Source organism: Thalia democratica, chromosome 7 (assembly GCF_965202585.1).
Source record: "Thalia democratica chromosome 7, ktThaDemo2.hap1.1, whole genome shotgun sequence".
Lineage (NCBI taxonomy): Eukaryota > Metazoa > Chordata > Thaliacea > Salpida > Salpidae > Thalia > Thalia democratica.
This window is the reverse complement of record NC_139171.1, coordinates 48,530,461-48,555,036: the sequence shown is the minus strand read 5'-3', so window position 1 is coordinate 48,555,036 and position 24,576 is coordinate 48,530,461. Positions and strand designations below refer to the sequence as shown.

Sequence of the window (24,576 nt, the reverse complement as noted above, 5' to 3'; positions counted from 1 at the left end):
AAACTACATAAGAGGTTGCTTTCTGTATTCTTGTGATGTCGATAAAATAGTGTGATTTTTTTTTGTTCAAAAACTATGCAACTTAATACTTTCTATCTAATTAATTTTAAAGTTTTAATCAAGTTTTGTAAAAATTGAAGTCATTTAAAGTTTTAGTTTATTTGTAAAAACTAAAACTATATTAGTAACTATGTTTTTAAATAATTTTAATTATTTTAAAAATATTTAAGTTATCAAATCAAGATATTTTTCTTTACATTCCTTAAAATCTTTACTTGAAACATTTCATCTGAAATTATATTTTACAATCGTTTTATTTTGCGTAATTATAGAAGCTGAAATAATTGTGCTTTTTTGTTCTTTTTTTATCGTTTACGCTTAAAATTCAACTGTAATACTAAACTAACAGCGTATTAATTTAAGAATGATAAATGTAAATTGAATAATTTTATCGTTTTTAATGTTTTTGAAAAGTTAAAATGATTAAATAAGTTTATTATTCTATACATTCCTTAAAAAACTTTACTTGAAAAATTTCATCTGAAATTATTTTTTACAATCATTTTATTTTTGCTTAATTAAGAAATTGGAATAATTGTGCTTTAATTTTGTTATTTTATCGTTTATGCTTAAAATTCGACTGTAATAATAAACTAACAGCATATTAATTTAAAAATAATAAATGTAAAAGGAATACATTTTTAAAGTTTATAGTTTAATCCTAAGTTAATCAGGTTTTACTTCTTATTTATTTTGAATTTTGTAAGAATTATTAGGGTATTGTTTTATTTTTTTGCAAAAAGTAAACTATGTACTAAACTACAATTAGCTAATAAAAGATAGCTTAACATTTAAATTTTTTTTCAAGCAGTTCTTATTATTGGTAAAATTATCTTTACTTTTTCAAACTACGTTTTCGTCAACTTCATTGGCTTTTGAAAAGTTGTTAGAATAACAGTTTTATAAAAAAAGTTATTTAGGTTTTTCGTTATCGGTGAAACATAATTTTTTAGTTTAAAAATTAAGTTTGCTAAAATTAAATCGCCACAGCTTGATTTGTATTGTTTTCGTTACAACTATAACATTCCTCTACAAAAATAATTAGATTATCTATTTAAATAGAAGGTTATCAAAATTATGAAGTTGTATTATATTAAGTTATTTTTATCAAGTAAAATTATCCAATTTTAGTTAAACGACACAAAGCTGGTTTTTTTTTGAAAGTTCTTTATTGAGTATTAATTACATATTATAATTGAAAGTTAAGTGAGTATACTTAAATTGTTTTCAAAATAATTACATATTGCACAATAAATTTTGTTCAAAAAATCATAAATATAAAACTTGAACATGTTTTTCAGCTTAATAAAAATATTTTTTTATGTAGACAATAATACATGAAAAAAATTGGAAAATGTTCCTATTTAAAATTCTACTGAAACAACTTATATAAAACAATTTTTAATACACAAATATTCGTAATAATTTGAAATCGTTGCTATATTACCACTTTAATATTCTTAAGGTTTTTACGCTAACTAAAAGAATAACAAAAAGTTGTATGTTAATTTTTTATATTGCCACTGTCTTCTACTTGAATTAACTCATTTTTACTAACAGGGTTGTCACACACTTGGGATATTTTGAAATTTAAGAAAATCTCAGATACTTATGTTTTTTTAAATAAAATACATAGGGTAGTTTTATATATATTTTTTTTTATCTCATGATAGGTTTTTTAGACTTGGAATGATATTTAGTTGATATAATTTCAATAAAATTTTCCTAATAACCAGTTTTTTTTGAAGAACTTATTTTTTATTGAAACTTTTTATTGCTATTAATACTTTTTTTTTAAGATTTGAAAAAACACAGGATGACACAGTACAGTTTTTTTTAAGTAAAAGAGTAGCAACCCTGTAACAATATGCAAAGCTAATTAGTAGTAAAAGCTTCAAAAGATATACATAAATTTTAACTAGTTTTTATCATAACTAACATTACTTTAAAAAGTTTATACTACTTACATGGTTTCTACGTGTTAGACTAAAATAGTTTTTCTATCTGAACTAATAAAATATCAGCTTTTGTCAGTTTAAATACTAAAAAAACTCCTGTTTATCTGAAAAACATTTAAGAGTAATTAAAAAAAAAAAAACTATTGGACTGTAAGTCTGAAAAAAAGCACTTGGTTTTTGTACTTTTAAGTTTACTAAAACTAAGGCAAAATTCGTAAAATGTCAGAATTTGTCAGTACAAAAGCTTTAAAACTTATGATTTTCTAAATTAAATATGAAAATTGGTACTTTTTTAAAGACAGTTAAGTTATTAATTGCTTTCTAAATATTTATTTGGTTCTTGTGCTAAAAAACTAGGTATTAGTAAACAGCCGGATTTGACCAGATAGTGTCTTTTTAGATCTAGCCGGATCCTAATGAGCAAAAATATTCAGATTATAACTAAAAAATCCGAATTCTAATGTTATGGATCTGGTATAAAAATGAAATTACTTTACTCGTTTTAGATTTTTTCCAGCTGTATTTTATTTTCAAAAAACTTCTATAGCAGTGGTCTGCACGGGGTGCTTGAAAAAATGGCCTTAGACGTATTTAAGAGCAGTTTAAAAATTATACTCGGTAAAAAAGAAAATAAAAATTTTACTAGATATATAGAAAATTTTAAGATTAAATATTCGGTAATTCATTATGAAAAGCAAAAAAAGGATTTAGGTTTAAGAGTAGTTTTCAAACTTGCAAAAGATATAACGAGAAAATATTTAAAACTAAACTAGATGTTACGGAAGTATTTGAAACTTACATTAAATAGCCTGTAGCTTATCTGAAGAAAAAAAAAGTTCACAGGTGTGTTTTAGAGGAATTTTGAAATTTACGCTAGATAATAAGAAAAAAATTTGATCATACATAGGATCCGGCCAGATCTTTATTTAAAAATAAGACCCAGATCCTATTTTCAAAACATAGTCCGGATCTGGCTTGATCAGACTTAAAAATAAGATCAGGATCTGTTCATATACAAATTTTAAAGTAAGGTCTGAACCTAATTAAAAAAATATTTTGATCTAGATCCGGCCGCGTATAACTTTATTGGTTCAGTAGATCACTAGTAGAGATTTATCATTTTTTAACTTAAAAATAAATCTATAGAAACGTCCTATAGTTAATAGGCTGTTAAAAGTAAACTAATAGGCTTCACTGTTTTATCTAGTTATAAGCTCAACTGGGCAACACCCAACAAAGGCTAGGAAAAAATTTTAGTCTAAGTTGAGGCATGTCTGTCTCAGATTGCAAAATTTTGCAAAGAAAATTTATTTCTTAAAAATGTTTAACTTTTGTGTCTGCATGAGGTACGATTAGCATAAACATCGGCAAAAGTCTACACAGCATAATTCTGGACTATCGTATGCCGTGAGACAAATTCAAGTTTAGCATGCCTTGTGTTTTGTATGATAAAATCTTATCTATACGATTTAAGTATTTTTATGTTTAAATTTAACAATAATATGTTACTAGCTAATTTTAATGATTATGTTGAAAGTATTAAAAATATACATAAGTACTATACGAGATCTTCGCAATAAAAAAAACTTTAGAAATGCTATATTTACTTTTGAACTTGTTCATTTTTAACTAATTGAAAACGAAAGATTAGTTTTAAATTGTTAATTTTTAGTATTTTGTTACGCAAGGTTACTTAATTACACTTTTCTTGACTTTCGCTGACCTTTTATATGTAGCACTTATCAATTCACGATTTATACTTAAAAACCAAAACTTAAAGCTTTACAACATATTGTAATGATAAATTATTTATTTATACGAATCCTATCTAATACTTTCTTAATAAAAAAAGTTCAATAATCTGAAAATTAGTTTAAGATAAATTTACATGAGTTTTTGTTATTAAAACTTTACAAATATTTTGTGCTCTGTGGAAGTCTTTATTAATATTTTTATTGTAGTTTCATATTAGACTAAAAAACTATTAATATACACTTTTAAATTTTATGGTTGTTTTGCAAAACTAATTATATTAAAGTTTTGTACTAATAATTACGTTTATTTTTTTAAATTCATTCAATAAGTATTTATTAAGAAACGTAATCTGAAAATATAAAGTAAATTTTAAAAGAAAATAACTTAGTAGCATATAATTATGTAATTTTTTACAAGTTTCTAATACTTTTATGGGCTATTTAATTCAAAAATAAAGAAGAAAGTTTGTAACTTATGAATTAAAATACAGTCAATGTTAGTTAAAACAGATATAGTATATATAAAAATATTTTTAGCTATCCGAAAGGTTTTTCGTGTACCCGGTTCTAGGACCAAATATTTTGAGTGTAATTTTTTTATCGTTCAATAAACTTTATATATATATATACATATATACAAATAAGTTTAACTTAATAATAATAAGCATAACTTAATAAATTTAATTGTTCAACACAGAGCCTATCTTAAGCGCTTTTTAATAAAAAGTTTATTACAAGACGTAAAAACTTGCAGGACTCAAGTTTCGTGCCTACGCACTCCTCAACTGCAAAACAAGTTCAAAACAAAATTCAAAAAAAAACATTCAAATGAAAGAAAAACATATTAAATTTAGCTGCCTGAAGATTAAGGCGTCTAGTCTTATAAAACACGTGTACCAGTATTTTTGAAATCTTATTTTTCTAATAACTTATTTAAAAGCTCTTGAAGTGTGGTGTGGCTCAGTAAAATTTGTTTAAGTTTAAACAACAACCTTATTATATATATATATATATATATATATATATGCAGTTTACTATAAAAGTAAAATATTGTTTTGTTTCAAATAAAGCTTCAAATAACAGTTTTAAATGTAAATAGAACAACAACTATTCTAAATGTCAATAAATCCTACATACGTTTTTTTAAAACTTTTCTAGATATGGTCTCTAAAATATTGTTAAAAATAAATTGGAATTGTCATGTAACCAACTAACTGTACTAATCAGCCGAAGTTAGTTAGGACTGCAACTTTGAGTTGTATGTACAGATTATCAATAGCTGAACATTTGGTAAAGAAACAAATGTTTGTGCCAAAAACTTAAGCGAATCTGAATTAGTGCAGTGACCCCGTGCTTATCTGACCCGTTCCCAGTGAATCTAGTTTTAGTAAACTTTGAAAGTTTTTTGTATTAATCTTATTGAAATTAAGGCATCAAAATGTTTCTTGTACTTTAATTTTTGTTAATTAGTTAGTTAGTTATTAGAAGTAATGAAAACTTCTGATTTCATTAAAAAGGCATAAAAAATAATAAGTACATTGTTGCAATCGTACACAGTACACATTGAAAAAAAACAGTTGAAATGTATAAATACATATGATTTATCTATGTTGTTATAAGTATAGTACCTTTAATTGTTAAACTAAACTTAAATATTCAAAAGTATTCATTGACTTTAATTAAAATTCAAAAAAATAAAGTAAAACTTACCCTAAAATGTTAATAACTAATATTTATATCATAGTTGTTAGTTTTTTAGTTTCGGAAATTTTTATTTAATGATTATACATTAAGTACATAAAGTTTCGTATTTTTCAAGTTTTAATATATATTTTGCCAATTTTAAAAATGCAAAAATCTACTTTAATTTTTAGTTTATTTCTGTTGGATAAAGCTGTTAAATCAAGTTGAAAAATAGTCTAAAAGTTTGAAAAAAGACAAGTTTGTAAAACTTAGTATAGCATCTAGTTGAATACTTTTATTTCTTGTTTTTTTTACTGACTTCAGTTGCATAAAAATGTTTTTTGTTACATGTACATTTAATTATTACTTTTTATGTCGTAATTAAACATAGTTTAGCAAGTAAAAAAATATGTATTAAAACAAAAGTGTACTTTATAAGTATGTATACTTTTACGTACTTTACTAATTTAGTTTAATTAAAAAAACTTAAAAATAAATCTAGTGCACACCACACTTCAACAATTTCTATTTGCAAAATTTTGAAGTTGTAAAAAAGTTAAGAAAACTTTAGAAATCTATTTGAAAGTTTGTATAATAAAAAAGAAAAAATAAGAAAAAAAAGCTTTGCCATATCAAATGTTTAAATTTTGTTATACTAATTTTAACATTCTTGGTTTTAGAATACTCTAAAAGTCTAAATTGCTATTAACAATAAAAAAATACTTTGATTAAAATGATATAGGTACGAAAATGGTTTTTTCAAAAAACTTTTAAAAAACTAAGCAACCAAACTATCTAAATACCATAATAAACATAAATACCACATGTATAAAATTATTCAACTGTGAAATATAAAATGTAAAATATTAATGATAAAATACTTGTTGAATTTAATTTCTATGCTTTTAGTTTGCTTCAAGATTAAACTCAAATTTCTCGCCTTATATCTTAGAAGAAATTATATAAAATAAATTTAAAATATTTACCAATGCTTGTCAGATTTTGCTACTATTTTAAATATATTTTTGTAGAAAGAAAAATATGAATACTTACATTAAGTGTCAATGGATAAGTGTAAAGAAAGTTTTTGAGCTTTACACCATATACTTAATGGTGGCAATTTTGATTAAAACAGTTTGGTTTTGGTACTGATTTTAACTAAAAAAATTATACATAACTCACTCATTTTCGAAAATAAGTTTATTAACAACTCAGTTCTGTTTTAATTTTTTTTCTAAACAGACTTTTATACTTTATGACATAACTATTTTTAGCTCTACTTTTCAAATTCATTGTGTGTAACTAAAATTACACTATAATATTAATAGTTTTTAGCAATATTATTCTGAGGATGTGCTATACCAAATTAATTAGTGAACTTTTTTTGAAAATGAGTGAGTTATGTTTAATTTTTTTAGTTAATTAAAGCAGTAATGAAAAAATGTTTTCAAATAATTATTTTTAAAATCAAATAATGAATTAATTCTAAAAAATATTGGTATGCACTCTTTTTTAAACCCATTTCTACTAGTATTAACTATGAAAACCATAATCTACTATGAGCTAGGCACAGGGTTGCCACTTTACCTGGAAACCTGGAAAAACCTGGAATTTGACAATTTAGGCTAAAATAACCTGGAAAAACCTGGAATCTGAGAAATTTTGAAAAAAACCTGGAAAAAACTGGAATTTTGATCAAAAAACCTAGAAAAACCTGGAATTTTAAAAAATTTTAACATTTTCAGTTGTAAAATTTTGATTTGACACAAAAAATCTATCATATAATTAACATTTTTTGTCATCATCAAATTTTTTTTATTAAAAAACACATTTAAAGTAACTTTACAGTATCTTTTCAATATTTTTATACTATTTAACACAGTTTCTTAAATAGAAATTCATTTAAAACTAAAAATAGACCCAAAAATGTGTACTTTTAAAAACCCAGAAGAAATTTGGAAAACCTGGAAAAATATTTGAAAAAAACGAGTGGCAACCCTGTGGGCACCATACAACTCCTCTTTTAGATATCAGTTTTTACAATCATGTACATTCACATTTATTTTTTTGCCCTTTCTACAAAAGCAACCACAAAAAATGCTATAAACAGGCAAATAATAAAACAAAAGTGAGATTGAAAAAATTGTTGTTAATAAAATACATTTTACCTTTTTTATATATATATAAATAAATATGAGTATAAAAATAAACTGTAGATCATAACATGTTTTAATAAAGTCTATAAATATTATTTGTATGTACCTACTAGTATAAAAAATGTACAAATATTTAATACTGTTTAAATCTTTTTAAATATGTAAATAACTCAATTCTAATTACTTATTTTCACACTAAAATAATTTAATGTTTTCTTGTGAAACAAAATTAACACATACAACTTTTTTAAATAAAATGTTTTATTAGTGTTTATTAACAAACTTTACTAACCTTTAATATTAGTGGTTAATAGTTTACTTCAAAAAATATTATTTTTAGTTGCATTAAGCATTTTTTGCCAGATTTTTTACTAGTTTTAATTAGTTTCTTATTATAAGTTTTTTATTATGTCTTTAAATATAGTTTGTAAATTTAAGTTAAGCATCAATGTCTTCTGTATGCCTACTTTGATTTTCAGTTATTTTTATAACTGAAGATCTAATTAATCTAAATAAATTATTGAAATATTTATTTATGAACAATTTTGTAAATCAATAATTTTGTAAGAATTCAATTTAATACATGCTTACTCAATAAGTTAGCAAAAAGTTTATAATTTTCTGCAGTTGGTTGCCTTATAAAGTTTTATGTTTTACTGAGGTAAAATTTAGTATTTTTGTTTGTTGTTTGTTTTGTCAGTCAAAGATGTTAGATGTTTATAGCTGGCTAATGACACTTCTGCCATTAGATGTAGAAGATCCAGCTTTCATTCCCTTAGTTTGTTCTCATGCAATAGGTATAGTAGGATTGGTTGATTCACTTATAAGTGGAGACTCAGAAATAATGTTTGGTTCAACGCTTGTGATTGTTGGCTTGTCAGCTATTGGCTCAAGAAAAGTTGCCAGATATCCCAGAGCAAGTTCTTTAGTGCTTAAAGCTAATTTTCTCACCACAGCCTTTTATGTTCAGCACTTGTTTTGTGATGAATGTAACGTATTCACCAAGTCTATCATGTCTGCTCTCAGCATGGTAATTCTGTTCAAGCACTTTAAAGTTTACTGGAAGTTGCCTTCGGAAAGCGCTCAACTAGAACTTTTAACTGATTTATATGCAGAAAGTCGTGAAAGAAGAATGAAAAGAACTTGCCCAGCTGTAACACAGCATGCTATAAATATGAGAATATCTGTAAAGGAAAAAATGCTTAGAATGGCTGCCTGTAATGATTTGCATCCTCATAAAAGTAAAGGTGTACACAATGAAAGTAACACGGAAAACAATGAACTGTTACACAATTTCCCCCAGAACTTTAAGTACCAACTAAATAATTTTCTCTATGAAACTGCTGAAGAAACACCCTTGGAGGAAGTTACAGAAGAAGATGAATTTTGTGACACGACTGAAAAATATTCACAAGAAAACACATGTTGCCTCACTGATGACATTGACTTCTAGCTTTGAATATCTATCTTGTTTGTAACTTCACCAATCTAATAACCGTTGTTTTGAGTTATTTATAAGATGAAGTATATTAGAAGCAGGTTATTTTTTATCATTAAGCATTAAAAGTTGTTAAAAAAAAACTACAAGATTTTATACCTTAAAACATTTGAGTCAGCTATTCTTGATTTGTTTTTATAAAATAACTATAAAGACAAATTGATTGAAGATTCATTTAATAAATCCTATAAGTATGATTTACAGCTGAAAGGTTAAATTTATTGTTAAATTTATAATTATATAAAATGAGCAATAAGAACATAATTTCATTGAAAAAGCTATTAATTTCTAACATTTTGAAAAAACAGTTTAAAAAAATTTAGAAATTAGTTTAATGGTTTATATTAAAATTTTAAAAATATAATCAAAATAATAAAAAAATCGAAAAGTTATTAACTACAAAAATAAATCACAAAATGTGTACCCTATTATATTTAATCAAATACTTTCAAAGATAACAAAGTTTACTTAGACTATTGCTTTTTGTTAATTAAATGTAGTTCACCTTTGTTAAAATTTATGTTCAAAGTTTAATAGCTTTTATTAAAAAAAAAGTTAGTTCTTACTGCAGATCTTAATGTTTTTCTTTCAATTTTTGAAGCTTAAAATAGTTTTTTTTATAGTAGTTTATTATTAAACTAAAAAAATATAAATTTATGTATAGATTACTAGATTTCAGTTTTTTATTGTTGTCGATATTATTTTATCTTACTTTGTGTTTACTGAACTGACAGTAAAACTAAAGCAAAGAATTAAAGACCATTAGAAATAAATATCATAGCTTTAATTTTGAATAAAAAATTATAATAACTAATTGATTTTAAGAATATTTTTACAAACATTTTTGGTGCTAATAAAAAAAAGATTTATTTTGCACTAATTAACATGATCTTGTACTCTTTTAGTTTAAAAGTTAATTTTTCTCATGATTTATATAAAGTCTTAAAAGTAAGTTATAACATCACTTTTTAGATATATTTTACAGTGTTTGATGCTTTAGAAGTGAAGCAGAGCTTGTCATAGTTAAAAATAAAAGAATATTTGTTTCTATTTTTGACTGTTAATTAAAAACTATGTATTTACTGAAACAATTAGTAAAATGATAACTTTATCAGAAATTTCAATGAATTAAAATAAACGTTAATACAAGAAACCTGCTTAACAAAGAAAAAGTGAACCAGCCTGCAGCAATCTAAAAATTTAAAGTTTAAAAAATATAAATGTGCAGCTGTTTTTCGTCAACTGTAGTTGAAAAGTGAGTCTGCTTTACTAAATTTTGTTGATGTTATTTAAAATAAGGTTTGTAATTTACTTTAGCATACAAATATAATTCCTCTTAAGATGACAGTTTTATACAAAAAGTTATATTAGTCTGGAAAATTTCAGTCATATTTTAAAGATTTTGACATATGTTAGCAAAAACATTGGCGAGAGTCTGCAGAGCAGAAACCTGGACTCTCGTATGCCGTGAGACAAAGCTCAAGTTTAACAAAAGGGTTGATCAAACCAATTCGATCATCAGACCACAAGCCTTCGGTAGACTGAGACTGTTTTCGTCCTGATTAGGACTTGTCATTCAGCCTCAACCGAAGAATCTGTAGTTGTCAATCTACAAACAGTTTATATATGCAAGCATGAAGCAACCATTTGCTGGTAATGATCAGTGACGTCAGCAAAAGGTTTCAAGTTAAGGCTGACTGACAAGTCCTAATCAGGGCAAAACTAGTCTGAGTCTACCAAGGGCTTGTGGTCTGATGATTGAATTGGTATGGTCAACCCTTTTGACATATGTTAGTTGATAAGTATGCAGAATTTTTTGATTTTTATTTTTTATCCAATACTGTAACAAATGAATCAGGGTTGCCACACACACACTCAGAATGACTAGACCAGTTTGATTTTTTTTTAAACTTGGGTTAGTTTGAGATAAAAAAAACTCAGACTAGTTTTGATGTTTCTTTTAATCTCAAGCTACTATTTTATTTAAGATCTTCTTTTTCTAAAAAGTTGTGTTTTTATCAAGTCCTTTGAAATTATTTTAGTTTTTGTGAGTATTGAAGCTTGATCAACAGTATTTTTTAAGTTTTTAGCCTAAGATGTTATTTTTAAACTTTTTATTAATTCAGGTCATTTCAGACTATCTTGGTGTAAATCATGCTAGTTTTTGCTCATTCAGGCTAGTCTTTTTGCCTGAAATTGTAAACAACTTTTTTACATAGAACATATATTTGTTAATTCTACTAATGATTGGTGTTTTTCCAGTATAGTTCTTAGAAAAAATAAACTAAAAGTATGTCTCACTTTTTCATAATACGTTCCAAAATATTTATTAGAGACACTACCAGTTTTCAGGATTTCATAGGGCTATTTTTTTAAGTAGGTGAGTGTCTTATTAAAGTTATATATAATAACAAGAGCTATTACAGATTGCCAAACTACTTGTATAACCAAGAGCATAAAGTGTTATTTTTTGCATTTGTTATAAAAGTATACTATTAATTTTAGTTATATATATTTTTAAATATAGTTAATTTAAATAACAAATGCAGCTATTATTGAAGTTCATGTTTTAGTTTTTATCTGATTTAGTAGTACTTTATAATTATTTCATTAATTCATGAAATTTGTATATCAAGTATTGTTTTTTCTATACTTTTTAAAAAGATTCATTTTGTTTTTAGTTATCAAGGTCAATGAATTAAGAAACTATGCCGACCACTTGGAACAAGTTTTTAAAGTGTTCACACTAAAATTTTGTATCATAAAAGTTCTGCACTGAGGGAAATAATATTAAAAATGTTTTATTAGAAACTACAATTAAGATGTATTACAATGTGTTCTTGTCTAAGTTTGGTGCTATGCACCTAATAGTGCGTGAAAAATATTGTGTGAGTAGAATTCCTCTGTCAAAAACAGATTTGTTACTGATTAAATATATTATAAATTGTCATAAAATAAAATTTAATTAAAATCTTTCAAAATTAAAACTTGATTATTAAAACTAAGTTGCTCGCAATTAAAAACAGAATTAGCTCATTTATATTTTAAACAGTGAAGTAACAATTTCTTTTGTTGGACTTGATGGTGCTGGAAAGACAACAATAGTGAACAGACTTGCTGGGCAGCCTGTCAACACTGTGTCTCCCACATGCGGCCTTAACAATATTAGTTTCATTAAAGGTACGTTTTTAGTTTAAGAAAAAACATAAATTTTGAGATTTATTGATATTCATCAAGTTTGTATGTATTACATTGTAGTTTTTTAAAAAGATAAAGATGTAGATAAAACTGTGTTAAAAATAAAAAGTATGATGATTACAAACTTAGAATAACTTCAAAATATACTTGTTACTTTTATTATTACTTATGTTAATATCAAATTATTTTTTTTGTATATAGAAAGAAATATGAAGTAAGATTTTTACAAAAAAAGATATGTTATATATGTTATATATAAAATTGTTTAAGAAAAAAAAATTGTAAAACATTAATTTCCAACATAAAGTTTTTAGAAAATTAAAAAAAAAGCAATTAAATTTTTTTTAAAAGCTTCAAACTGTTGTTAAAGTATTAAAGGTTTTACATAACTTATATAGTTATCATATGGGTTTAAACTTTTACAGGTAAATTCAACGTTAGTGTTTTAGACCTTGGTGGGGAAATAAGAATAAGAGATATTTGGAAAAATTATTATCATGAGTCACATGCATTTGTTTTTGTTATTGACATTTCAAATTTAGTAAATTTAGATGAGTCTCAGAAACTGCTCTCATTTGTATCAAATGACCCGAAAAATAAAGGAAAACCTTTTTTAATGTAAGTATTTTATTAGAAAGAATATAATAGTATAATTTTAGTTAGTAATAGTTTTTTAAATAATAAAAAAATAAAAATCTAATGTGTTTTTAGATTGTATTTATCCTTAACTTAAACTAAAATAATAAAAAAAAAACTTATTAACAAATTTTTTTTTATATCAACAGACTGTTCAACAAGCAGGACAAAATAACAAATAAGGAAGATGTTGAACTACTAAAGCAAAAACTCAAAATACATGAACTAACAGAACAGACACAATGCTCATTTGAAACTGTAATAATAGTTTTTTATTATAAAATACTAATAAGGTTGAATTAGTTCAAAAACTACTAAAACTTAGTTTCAAAAATAAATAAAATTATATATAAGCTTAAAAGAAGTATTTACGTTTTTTTTTTTGAAAATAAGCATATAATTTAGAAATGTCATAATTTGTTTTAAGGGACTTATTTTGCTACTTTATTTTTGTGAAGTATGCACAATGTAAATAAATCAATTACAGGCACAAAATTATATACAAAAATTCGAGTAAAAAAAAATTTAAAGTTTATTTAATAGCATTTTAAAGATTAATAACCTTTTAGCTTCTATTAATTTTGATTCAGATGGTCATATTCTTGTTCTTGAAATATTTAAAGTTATAGAGTTATATTTTCAATTGTTTGTTACATTTTCAAACGTAAAAAAATCAGTTTTACTTCAACATATAGAATATTTAAATAACATAAACTTATTTAAAGATTGTTTTGATACATTCTGGAAAAGCTGTTAAGTAAAAGTTTAATATATAAGCCCAAAACGTCTTTAAATTACTTTGAAAGTAATAAAAGTTTATAGCTATAAACTATGCTTATAATCATTTATTTTAAACTAAATGAAAGCAAAATTATAACTCCAGGCAAACTTTTTTTTTCTCAGAACTTTGTTATAAAAAGATCTGTATTTAATAATATTTTATGCTGATTATAATTTATTTTGACATGTACTTTTTAATTTGTACTATACTGACTTTTCTGATATATATAAGATTGCGCTATTTTCAGGCTAGTTTTAATTTTTTTAAAAACTCCGGTTGATGCAGACTTGTTTGTTTTTTTTTTGCAAATTTTAAGCTACTTTTATTTACTTAAATATTTAATTTTGAATGTTTGTTTGTCGAAATTCCCTTAGTAGTTTTTCGTTATTTAAGTTTGATGGACAGTTACTTTTTTCAATTTTTGACTTATGTTAACTTTTTTTTCAAACTTTCTAATAAACTCAGACAAACTCAGACTAGCTTGATGGTACTCAGACTAGTTTTTATTACTTGGACTGACTTTTTTGCCTTAAAGTTTAAAAAGTTTATTGTTAATTAGATAATTCAACTAAACACACTTGAGTTATAATATAGTAGGATAAATACTGCAGTCTAGCTTTTTTATAAAGTTAAAATGTACAAGTATTTTAAACTGATTTTGTGTTTTGTATAATTTGTCTTTATTTAAAGGTATAAACTTTTTAAATAAATATTTTGAGTATGTAAACATACTTGTTGTCTTTTTTTTCTTTTGAATAATGATGTTTCTTTGTTTTTTATTAAGTTTTAAATTTTATTGGCTACATAGTTTGCAAATCTTGTTAATTATTGGTTTTGTTTTGGTTCATGTTATACATAAATCTATGTTAATTATTGCTATTTTATAATAAAATCAGTTTTAAATACGTAATGAAAAAAATTGTGAAAACGAATAGTTCTATCAAACTAGCTTAGGGAAACGTTGTTAGTTTTAATAAATTAAAAGGTTGTTTTTGTTTATGTATAACTTGTTTCTTTTATATTTTTTGTTTTAAATATTTATATAACCAAAATATCATATACTAGGGCTAATAGAATAACTTATCTCAGTTATCAAAATAGTTCGAAGTTAAATCTAAATATCCATACCTTTGAAGTTACTGAATTTTGTAATTAATTTCATTTAAAAAGAGTTTTTAGTAAAACGTGCTTTATAGAAACTTTTTCAAAAAAATATAAACATGTGCAATGTGCATTTTAGTTAAATTTACTATCTCTATTGTTAGCTTTTAAGTTGTTTTCTAAGTAATTATCAACATTTTTCGTATTAGCTTTTCTATAACATCAGGTCATAACTTGTGCTGTGCGAGGAAAAAACTTCAAAAGCTACGACAAAAGTCTGAAGTTTAGGTTTGACACTCTGCTTAAACAGTTGTCGCTGGACTTTGAAAAAGTTAACAAAAAGGTTTTGGAAGACACGGAGGTCCACGATGCTGAAATGAAAGAAAAAATAAAATTGCGCAATGAGAGAGTACAACAAAAAGTAGCTGAAAGGTGAGATAGCAAATAGTATGCCATAAATTGTTTAATCTATATATACTAACTATTGTATTTTAAGTTTAACAAAATCCTTGTTAGTAATCGAAAATTAAAACGTTTAGTTTGAAATATTTTCTAAACTAAGTCAAAGTATTAGGTAGTAGAATAGGAAGTATATGTTTTGTCTTCTCGAAATTTCTTTAAATTATAACTAGTAGTTTACTAAAATATTTATAACAATGAATACTTGTGTTTTGTTCCTTGATATCCTGATCGAGATAATAAGAATTTTTAATCGTTTTTTTTTACCTATATTTAAAATACTGAGTATAGTTTTAACCCTGTCAGAAAACTTAAAATTGATTTAGTTTTAAACTGCTGCATGAAGTATTGTATAATCACGCAAAGAACATTTCCTTTTGTTAATTTTTTTTTAACTTCTTACTTTTCTTGATAGTAGCCTCAAGCTTGTTTTACCAATTTTCATTAGGATTTCATTATATTATATTGTAATTTTCTTTTAAATTAAACAGTTGAAAATTCTCAATTTAAGTAGCTTTAAGGAAATTAGTTATATATACCTTACATTTATTTGTTCAAAAACTTTTTTTCAGAATTATTTTAACAGCTGACGATCTCTTATAACTTAATATAAGAGTGAAACATTGTTTTGTTTTTCATTATATATTTAATTATAGTTCGTAAACTTAAGCTAATGTCTCCATAAATTTTTTAATTAGATAATCAGATACTTATCATCACCAAGAATCTCAATTCATTATAATTATTTTATATATAAGTTCGTAAATCAATTAGTTTGTTTTATAGTATACATATAGTTGTATTGAAAGACTGACTAAACCTCAAAAGTTTATTAAAATTTTTATATCTAAAATTATTTGTAATTCAAAACTTTTGTTAAAAAAAAATAACTAAACGTAAAAAAAAAGTTACAGAAATCAATATACTAAAAGAAAGGGTACTATAGAAAGATTTAACTATATCAAAACTAACTACTGGTGCAATATAACTAAAAGTATAATTATTTTTACCAATTTTGTAAATATTATATGTTTAGTACTTTAGCTTTTAAACCTTTTGAACGTTGTTTTATTCAACATGTTTTAACAAGTAAACGGAAATATTATTTTTCTTGAGTCTATCATGTTTTTAGTTCTACTCCCTACAAATACATAAATACTTTAAAAAGTTATGCTCTTCTGTACAATAAGTTTCGTATTTAAAGTCAAAAACAGCCTATTTTTTGTGCAAATTTTATTTTCATTTTACTTATATATTATTCATTTAGTTTAACGAAAATCTTTGAAATCTATGGCTTTAATAACCACTTAAACGTTTTGGTATAATTTTTCAATCTTTTAAATTAAAAAAAAGTATTGTTTTTATACTAGAAAGTTTTACAAGATCAATTAAATAAGTTAGATATAGCAATAGTAAAAAAAAAAACTTTCATCAAAACAACAGTTTGGTTTTTAAAGTATTTTTAATTAAAAATTAACAATAAACTTAAAAGGCATATACTTTTAAAGAGAACGCCTAGAAGCAGCAACCAAGAACGAAACGACGACGGACAACAAAACTGAAGCGGAAGAACAACAAGAAACCACGTTCATCAAACCGCCAGAAGTTCTAAAAGGTACTTTTAGTTTTAACCAAATTAGATCACGAAAATCATCAGTTAGCTTAAACTCACGTTGTAAATCAGTAGAAAGTACTCCTCGCGCTTCGCTTGAAAACAACAGAAGCGAAGTCGTAGTCAACAGCTCCGTGCTGGAAGAGGCTTTGAGGGAAGCGGCAGAGTGCCGGAGCGTACAATCAGACGGTTCTAAAGAAGGGGAAAATGAAAATCTTGGTAGTGAAAAACTTGAAAATGACCGAACACCTGATAGCATAAACATGAACGAAGTTTGCGCGATCGTTGACAAGATGGGGGCTGACGGGCAACAAGAACTGTTTGAAAAGAGATGCAAGTCAGAGTACTACTTTGAGAGGTCGACCACGTTCGATGAGTTTTTGGACGAGCTGAAGACGGGAAAAAGAGTGGGCTTGGCCAAGCTGCTGCTGCAGTACTGCGATGAAATTGGTCAAGAAAAAAACTTTGGGGTTGAAATTAACAGTTTGATGACAAACAACAAACTTGCGAGTGGAAACTACGTGAGCGGTAAAGCTGACAGCAACAGTCTTTCTGACCTCACAGAGCTCAGCAGCAATGACGAGCTTGTTCAAGAGTCAGTGAACGAAGTTGTTCGGGAAACCCCCCAAGAGAAAATCCCGCCTGTCCCCGTGCCGCAGCCGCGTAGTTCAGTCGAGGCAAAAAGCAATCGGACTTCAGACGAAAGCTTACCTGAGAATTTTCCCATTCCGATTCCAAAGACCAGAAGCTCTACGAATAAACAGCTGGTTCACGTCAGCCAAAGCCTTGATTCTGAAAACGAAGCAGTAGTTTCGGTAGAAGAAAAGAGCTCAGACGCCAAGGCGCTGAACACGACTGGCATATTCAACATAGTCAACATGACGAGCACTGTTAAGACGAAGAAGAGAAATCGCAAAAAAAGACGTCTTGCAGAACGGTTACTTGGCAGTAAGCTCTCAGCTAGATCTGACAAAGTTGAAAAAATATCAGAAAACGGTTCGGAATTGCGCGATAACTCTGAAAACACGGAAGAAATTACAAACAAGCTTTCGGGTGTGGGTGATCAAATTTTAGATGAGTCTAATGATGTTTTGGGAGATCAAATTCTGGACGAACCTGATATTATCCCTGGATCGGTTCCAGAAAATGTCAACGACACTTCCTCGCTACTAAACGGAGAAAAATCTGAAAAGGACTCAGTGATCAGTTTTTCAGAAGGTAGTTTTTGAATGCCGCATCTGTTTAATAAGTAAAGTTGCATGTAAGTATGATAACTAACAGAATGTTGCGGGTAAAATTGCAATTGTTAGCGACGCTGCGTTTAATTTTTCTCAACTTGTTTTAAGGCGAGGTTGAATATTTACTTTTTTTCTTCATAGCAATTATTTTTTTTAGTATTGGAAAGTTGATTTCAAAATCTTACTAATATACTAATTCAAAATTTACTCATTTTAATTTTACAAGAACAATAAATTAGTTTAAAATAAAGTATTGTTTGCTACAAAACTATTTATTAAGGATTCCACGAATTTTATTTAGCAATGGCTGTAAAAGTTTATTAAAATCCTTACCTTAGTAATAGATTAAATGTAATCACATTTAAAAAACTGTTTAGAATAATTTTCAATATGAACTATATTTTAGGAAAATAAAACTGTTCTTTATAAAACTACTAAATAATTTAAATTGAAAACTAGATTTTACTATTTGAGGGCTAAAAGAAAAAAAAAAGTTTATTAAGTATGCTCAGCTTATTTTTCTTTTAAACTAGTTATTTTTTAAAAAGAATATAGAACTACATAATAGCTATTTATGTTTGTTTTAAATATCTATATTTTTGATATATATTTTTTTTAAATTTAGGAATATATAAAAGTCATCATCAAAACATGCTAGTAAAGACTATTTTTAGCCTTAGTTTTCTCTTAAAACACCACACTAGACATACTTTCAAATAACAAAAAATTTTATTGTACAAAGTATAAAGTTTGTGTAATAAATTTATGTATAAACAAAACACAGCTGCTCTAATTTAATTCTAAAAAACCAAAAGCTTTATTTTCGAGTTTTGGTTATTTAAGATGTTAACAATAAAAGATCCAAACATAAAAAGTTTGTTGGAATATAAAAACAATCTTTTCAAGTACTTCAATTTGTTGAACTAACGTTTTAATATTAAGTTAGCACAATAAAGCAATGTCAATTCAATGTTTTAAAGTGCTTGAAAAAAATTTTGTAAGTTATATGCCTAAACATTATTCGGTAAAAATTAATAATCTTTTATAGTTGTGGACAAAAAAAAATTAAACAGTAAAAAGTATTCTTTTTTAACAACTGATTTTTAATAACAGCTTTTTTATTAACTGCTTTCAAAAAAAAAAACAATTAATGAATTATCTTAAGTTAACATACTACTTTTACGTATACACATACTTTTCATCTATCATATTTTGTAATTATAAAAACTAGCTTCTAAAACTTAACAATTTACTAATGAAGTTAACTATTTAACAGTAAACTTTGTCTATCGTTTACACACAAGTTCTAGTAATCAATAAAATAGAAAAAAAGATAGTTAAATATACTTTCTGTTTTAGTATACATTCTTAAGTTTGTAAATATTTTGTGTTTAAAGTAAAAGCCTTTTTATGTTATCCACGTTTTACTTTCGTTAAAAGTTTTAAAGTTATATATAATGTATGTTCCAGTTTTAGCTAGACTTTTGTTTTAACAGTATTGTGCAACTAAAAAACCTATAATGTTATTAAAAAAATTCTATATAAATTGGTTTATGTACAATAAATAAAAATTACTTAGTGTGCTTACCTTTACTAAATGTTAAACTTTACTAAACACAACTTTAAAAACATTTATTTATGTATTTTTTAGTACCTCAAGTAAAAGTTAACTAGTTTTAAACATATTGTTGTATTTTGTATAAAAGTTGTTCTCACAAATTAACTAACTGTTAAATGCTTTCTATAGTAAATTCATATGGGGCTTTTAAACAGCTTCTGCTAGTTTTACTATTTTAAACGTATACTGCTTATTGCATGTTATGTTATTCAACAAAGTTTTTATTGTACAATTGATTTATTTTTATTTATTGTTGTTATCGGTTACTTACAACTTTCGTTACCTAGTTTAAGTAATAAAACACACACAGTTTTAGATATAAACTAATAACTACACATTGCAATTAATCTTAATTGTTTATATTTATTTAAATATTTAAATTTAAACTTTCTCAATTATTAACATTATCCATAGTTTGCACACTTTTGTTATACATTCACCATATAGTACGAACTTTTAACTGCTTATTGCTTTTAACTAAATGCTTAGGCTTACTATAAATAACAAGCTTACGAACTTAAATATAGTTAAATTAGTTTTATTTATGGTTTATAAAATTAACAAAAGTTACAAAAATTAAGTATACAACAACCTTTTTCAACTTGAAGTTAAAATTAAACTTGCAAAATTATACGGTAAATAATAATATTCTTTAAAGAGACATTAAAAAAAAAAAACTCAAGTTATTTAAGTTGTGATGTCTCTTATTACTAAGCTTTAACTTTTTTATTTCTACTTTAGCCTTTTTAGTTTTTAACTTTATTTTTTCCCATAGAGCACCACGGAGAGCCCGCAGAAACGGAAAGGAAGAAGAGCAAGAAGAAGAAGAAGAACAAGGTGAAGCCGATCATGAGCGAGCTGCCGCCGCTCAAGCACAACAATCAAGCGATCATTCTCCCTCCGCTGGGTGGCGTCAACAAGGCGTTCGTTCACAACGAGTCCGACCAATCCTCTGTTGTCATTGGTTAGTTTCGGTTGGGTTTTGTGTACATAAGTTACTAATTTGTTTTGTATTTATATATCATTTTGTGTTTAGCGGATTTTTTACAATATGATTATTGTTTTTTTTTATATTGCGTGGTGAAGTAAAATTAGAAATACAAGTAAGGTTTTAATTGTACTTACAAAAATACTATGAGTTGGTAAGTTTTATTTTTTCGAGATTCAGTTTTGTGATGATTAGTTTTTAGGAGTTCTGGTGCAATCCGCTAAAAAGTTTTCAAAAAATGCATTTATTTTTATTCAGTTTTAATATGAAGAAAGACTCAAAATTAGTTAGATTAAGTTTTGATTTATTTTCTTACACAACTCGTTGTATAATGTAGAAGCTCATCTATATTTTTCTATATGACTCAGGGTAATTCGAGAAAGTTTTAAAAGTAAAGTTTTTTATCTTTTATTTGTATTTTTCCGGAGCTATTTCAGTGTAAACTTTTAATTAATTTCCCAAGCGTAAGCTAAAGTTTTAGTTAAATCTTGTATTGCCTACTGCTGTTTTAAAAACTTATTTAACACAGTATTTTATAATTTTAATCTAGATTAGTGATTGATGTTATATGCATCTTTTAAGTGTTTTAATTTCGAACTAAACTAAAGCACAATTTAAACTAAAGTTTAAACTAAATTTGTTTAAAAATATTGTTGTTGATTTTGATCATCGTTTGTGAAAAATTTTCACTATGTCATTAGTAATGCTTTTTTAAATAATGTTTATAATTTTGTAGGATGATCAACACCTCAGAACTTACTTCAAAAATACAATCAGAATAAAAAAAGCCTTAGAAACATCAAAATTATTCTTATACTTTTCTTCAATTGACCTTTATAATTTTTTTATTTGTAACTATTCTAAAACTAACTGTCATGTTTTTGTTACTGTGGTAAATTTACGTTGCAATTAATTTAAATTATAATTTAACACAAACATTTGCTAATAAACTTTTTTAATAGCTTTTTTAATAAATAACAAACTATCTACTTATACGAGTTTGTTGATGCAATTTTTTTTTTTGATAATTTCAGAGAAGTACATTTCGATCAAATTACAAGAACAATTATTTTGTATTGTGACTTTTTTGTATGATTTTTATCACATTTTTAAAACTTATTGATTTTGCCAGATTATATTTTGAATGCAATAGCTGATAATTGAAACTTAGTCTACTATTATCTAGCATATAAACTGTTTATAAACTTTTCATGCATATAGTTTTTATACAAAGTAACACAATTTTTTTTTTGAAATTTTTTAATATAATTTTAGTTTATAAAAAACAAATTAAACGAATTAAAAATCTATAAAACCAGTTTATACTAAATAAAACTAACTTAAAATTGAATGAAAATGCTTAGTAAAGGCTTCTTAATTTTTACAAATATAACAAAAAATTTATACAATACTTATTAGTACATAAAAAAAATCTATTTTTAAAACTTCATACCAATTCTTAAAATTTTTAAATAAACACCTTTTAAAAACTAAATTAATTCTTTTTGCAGCAAGTCGTTTCAATCAAAATTAATGTATGATTTTTTTATTAAAAATAAATAATATCAAAATAAAACTTTTTAGTAGGAATTTTATGTTTTAATTATAAGCTCATATTGTTTGTTTTGATAGCACTTGTTAGATATTTATAAAACAGCAAGTATAACCAAAACATGTAAATTTTATTAACCTTTTTTGCATATTTTTGATTTGATTTGTATACAATTTTAATATTCTCCGCGGATTAAAAAACTTTAATCCGGTAGGATTCGTACATTTTGTATACCATTTTAATTGCTAGACACATATGTATTGTCTATTGCTGTTCATAAATTATTCAAAATTTTATCTTACTTTTACATATACTGGTATAAATCTCAGTTGCAAACTAAATATATTTACACTTGCACTTAAAATTAAAACGTAATTAAACACTATTATTTTTCAGTAAGTTCATTTAAATAAATAGTTGAAGAAAAAAAAATATTACAAAAACCTTTATAATGCGACCAATTTCAATTAATAAATTTAGTGAAAGCCGTTTTATATTTCAAGAAATTTTTGTTTAAATTTTAAACAAAGCTTTTAGATGTATTCTTTTTATTTTGCTAAGATTATATTAGTATGCTTAAATGTGAACAGAAAAAAGTTAAGGAACATTAGTTAATAGTTTTTTTTATTTATTTTAGAAGCACTTAATAAACTATTAAAAATTAAAAAGGATTAGTCACCTTTTATAAATATATAAGTAAATATCGTAGCTTTGATGTTACTAAATGTAACTCGATGCAGTTTTAATTTATTATAATAGGTCTGTAAAACCATTTTTTCGTTATAATTTTTGAAGGAAGTTGTGAATAAAATTTTCACTTATCCAAATAAAAAATGTTCGTCTTTAATTTAAAAAGCTAATTTTTTGTGTTCCTTTTCTCGTTTTATGATAAATTAAAAATCCTTTTTTTTTGGAATTTAGATTATTGACCTCTTACAGAAAAAAAAAAAATTTAATCAATAAGTTTACAAGCGGAATTTATGTACTTATTCTATGCTAGAGAACACTTTAAAGAAGCTTTTAGTTACAACAAAAAGCTAAGGTACCGCAATTTAATGAAATATACTGTATACTAAGACATGTCAGCTTTTTTTTTTCGCCGATAACGACTTGTGAATTAGTTAATGTGGTAATTAAAACGATAAAACAAATTTATTAGTTAAGTTCTACAAGATCATTAAAACATAGTTGTTACTAATGGTTACTAAACTAAAGAAATCTATTACATTTAAATCTATAAAAGATACCGTTCGTATGCTTTTATGTTTTCATTAAACATATAGTAAAAAGCTAGCTAATAAAAGAAAATCTTTATCTAAGATAAAGTAAAAGAGTATACATTGAATAAAAAAATTTAATGATCAACTAGATACTTTAATACAACTTCTACTTAGGACTTCAACTAATTAATGTTGCTTTTTTAACTTTCGTCTAGGAAATTTAGTAATAGTTTACTAATTTAAGTTTAAAAATTTTTTCGATAATGATGGTTTGTAAAAACAATCAAATTTTTGTCTGTTGTCACCTTGCACCAATAAGTAAAAAATTAAATATTTCACTGAAGTTTTTAGTAAGTGTTTTTTAACTCTAAAACTAATCTAACAATAGCTCACGTTTTTTTTTTGCTATAACTTTTAAGATGTTTTCGAGGCTTATTTTTGTGTTTTATACTCATTATTTGATTATTGCTTAATTTATTTCTTTAATTGATACCAAAGTTAAATGCTTGTTTTGATACTTAAAACTATAAATAACTATGTAATTTTAGACACGTTATCAGCTGAAACCGGCTACGCATGATGTGCTCAAAGTACGCATGGTGTGCTACAAAGTACACTAAACTGAAACAAAAAGGTGCATAAAAGTGAAAAAAAAAATTAGTTTAATTGCCTGCTTGGGTGTTTTAAAATACTTGGTTTTCTCTTTTTTTGGGTCTTTTTACACAATACATCGCCATTTGTCACTTTCATTAGCAAGTTTCGACCACTTGTCAGTAGTGACATTTTTGCTCCCTAGGTCGCGCTGCAGGTGTCCTTAAATCTTGTGCTGTCCACCCGTGATTACCGCCCATGGTTTCGTCTGCCGCCTCTCTTTACAACTGTCATTGGTATCACTCGTCACCACTGACAAGATCAAAAACAAGCCACAGAAATCTGCAATGACTGATGGTAATAAACATAGTATGTAAGCCAGTACGCCTTAGCATTTCCTCTTTGGTTATCTTTACTTGCCATCTTGTTTTATTGTAACGATGGCGTTATAAAACTCGGAAGATGATGATCTT

The 24,576-nt window shown here is 25.3% G+C and overlaps 1 protein-coding gene across 2 annotated transcripts; it reads left to right on the top strand.

Annotated features, from left to right (window-relative positions):
• Window positions 1-10,222: 10,222 nt before the first annotated feature.
• Window positions 10,223-21,760, top strand: LOC145840652 (uncharacterized). 2 transcript variants are annotated; one of them, XM_082947973.1, is made up of 9 exons: window positions 10,223-10,364; window positions 12,162-12,289; window positions 12,733-12,925; window positions 13,093-13,201; window positions 15,052-15,257; window positions 16,793-16,899; window positions 16,972-18,114; window positions 20,528-20,716; window positions 21,477-21,760. In XM_082947973.1, the coding sequence occupies exons 1-9, from the start codon at window positions 10,330-10,332 to the stop codon at window positions 21,479-21,481; spliced, it is 2,115 nt and encodes a 704-aa protein (XP_082804099.1). In that variant the 5' UTR covers window positions 10,223-10,329; the 3' UTR covers window positions 21,482-21,760. The 2 variants fall into 2 exon arrangements, with proteins under 2 accessions (XP_082804099.1, XP_082804098.1); XM_082947972.1 differs by having other exon boundaries at window positions 16,969-18,114.
• The last annotated feature ends 2,816 nt before the right edge of the window (window positions 21,761-24,576 follow it).

What these genes read in the sequence shown, in the direction of transcription:
- LOC145840652 (XM_082947972.1), top strand. Translation starts at nt 10,330, where the DNA reads ATGTGCAGCTGTTTTTCGTCAACTGTAGTTGAAAA. An exon ending in CAATATTAGTTTCATTAAAG is followed by an intron (nt 12,290 to 12,732) that starts GTACGTTTTTAG and finishes AAACTTTTACAG; the next exon opens with GTAAATTCAACGTTAGTGTT. An exon ending in CACAATGCTCATTTGAAACT is followed by an intron (nt 13,202 to 15,051) that starts GTAATAATAGTT and finishes CTATAACATCAG; the next exon opens with GTCATAACTTGTGCTGTGCG.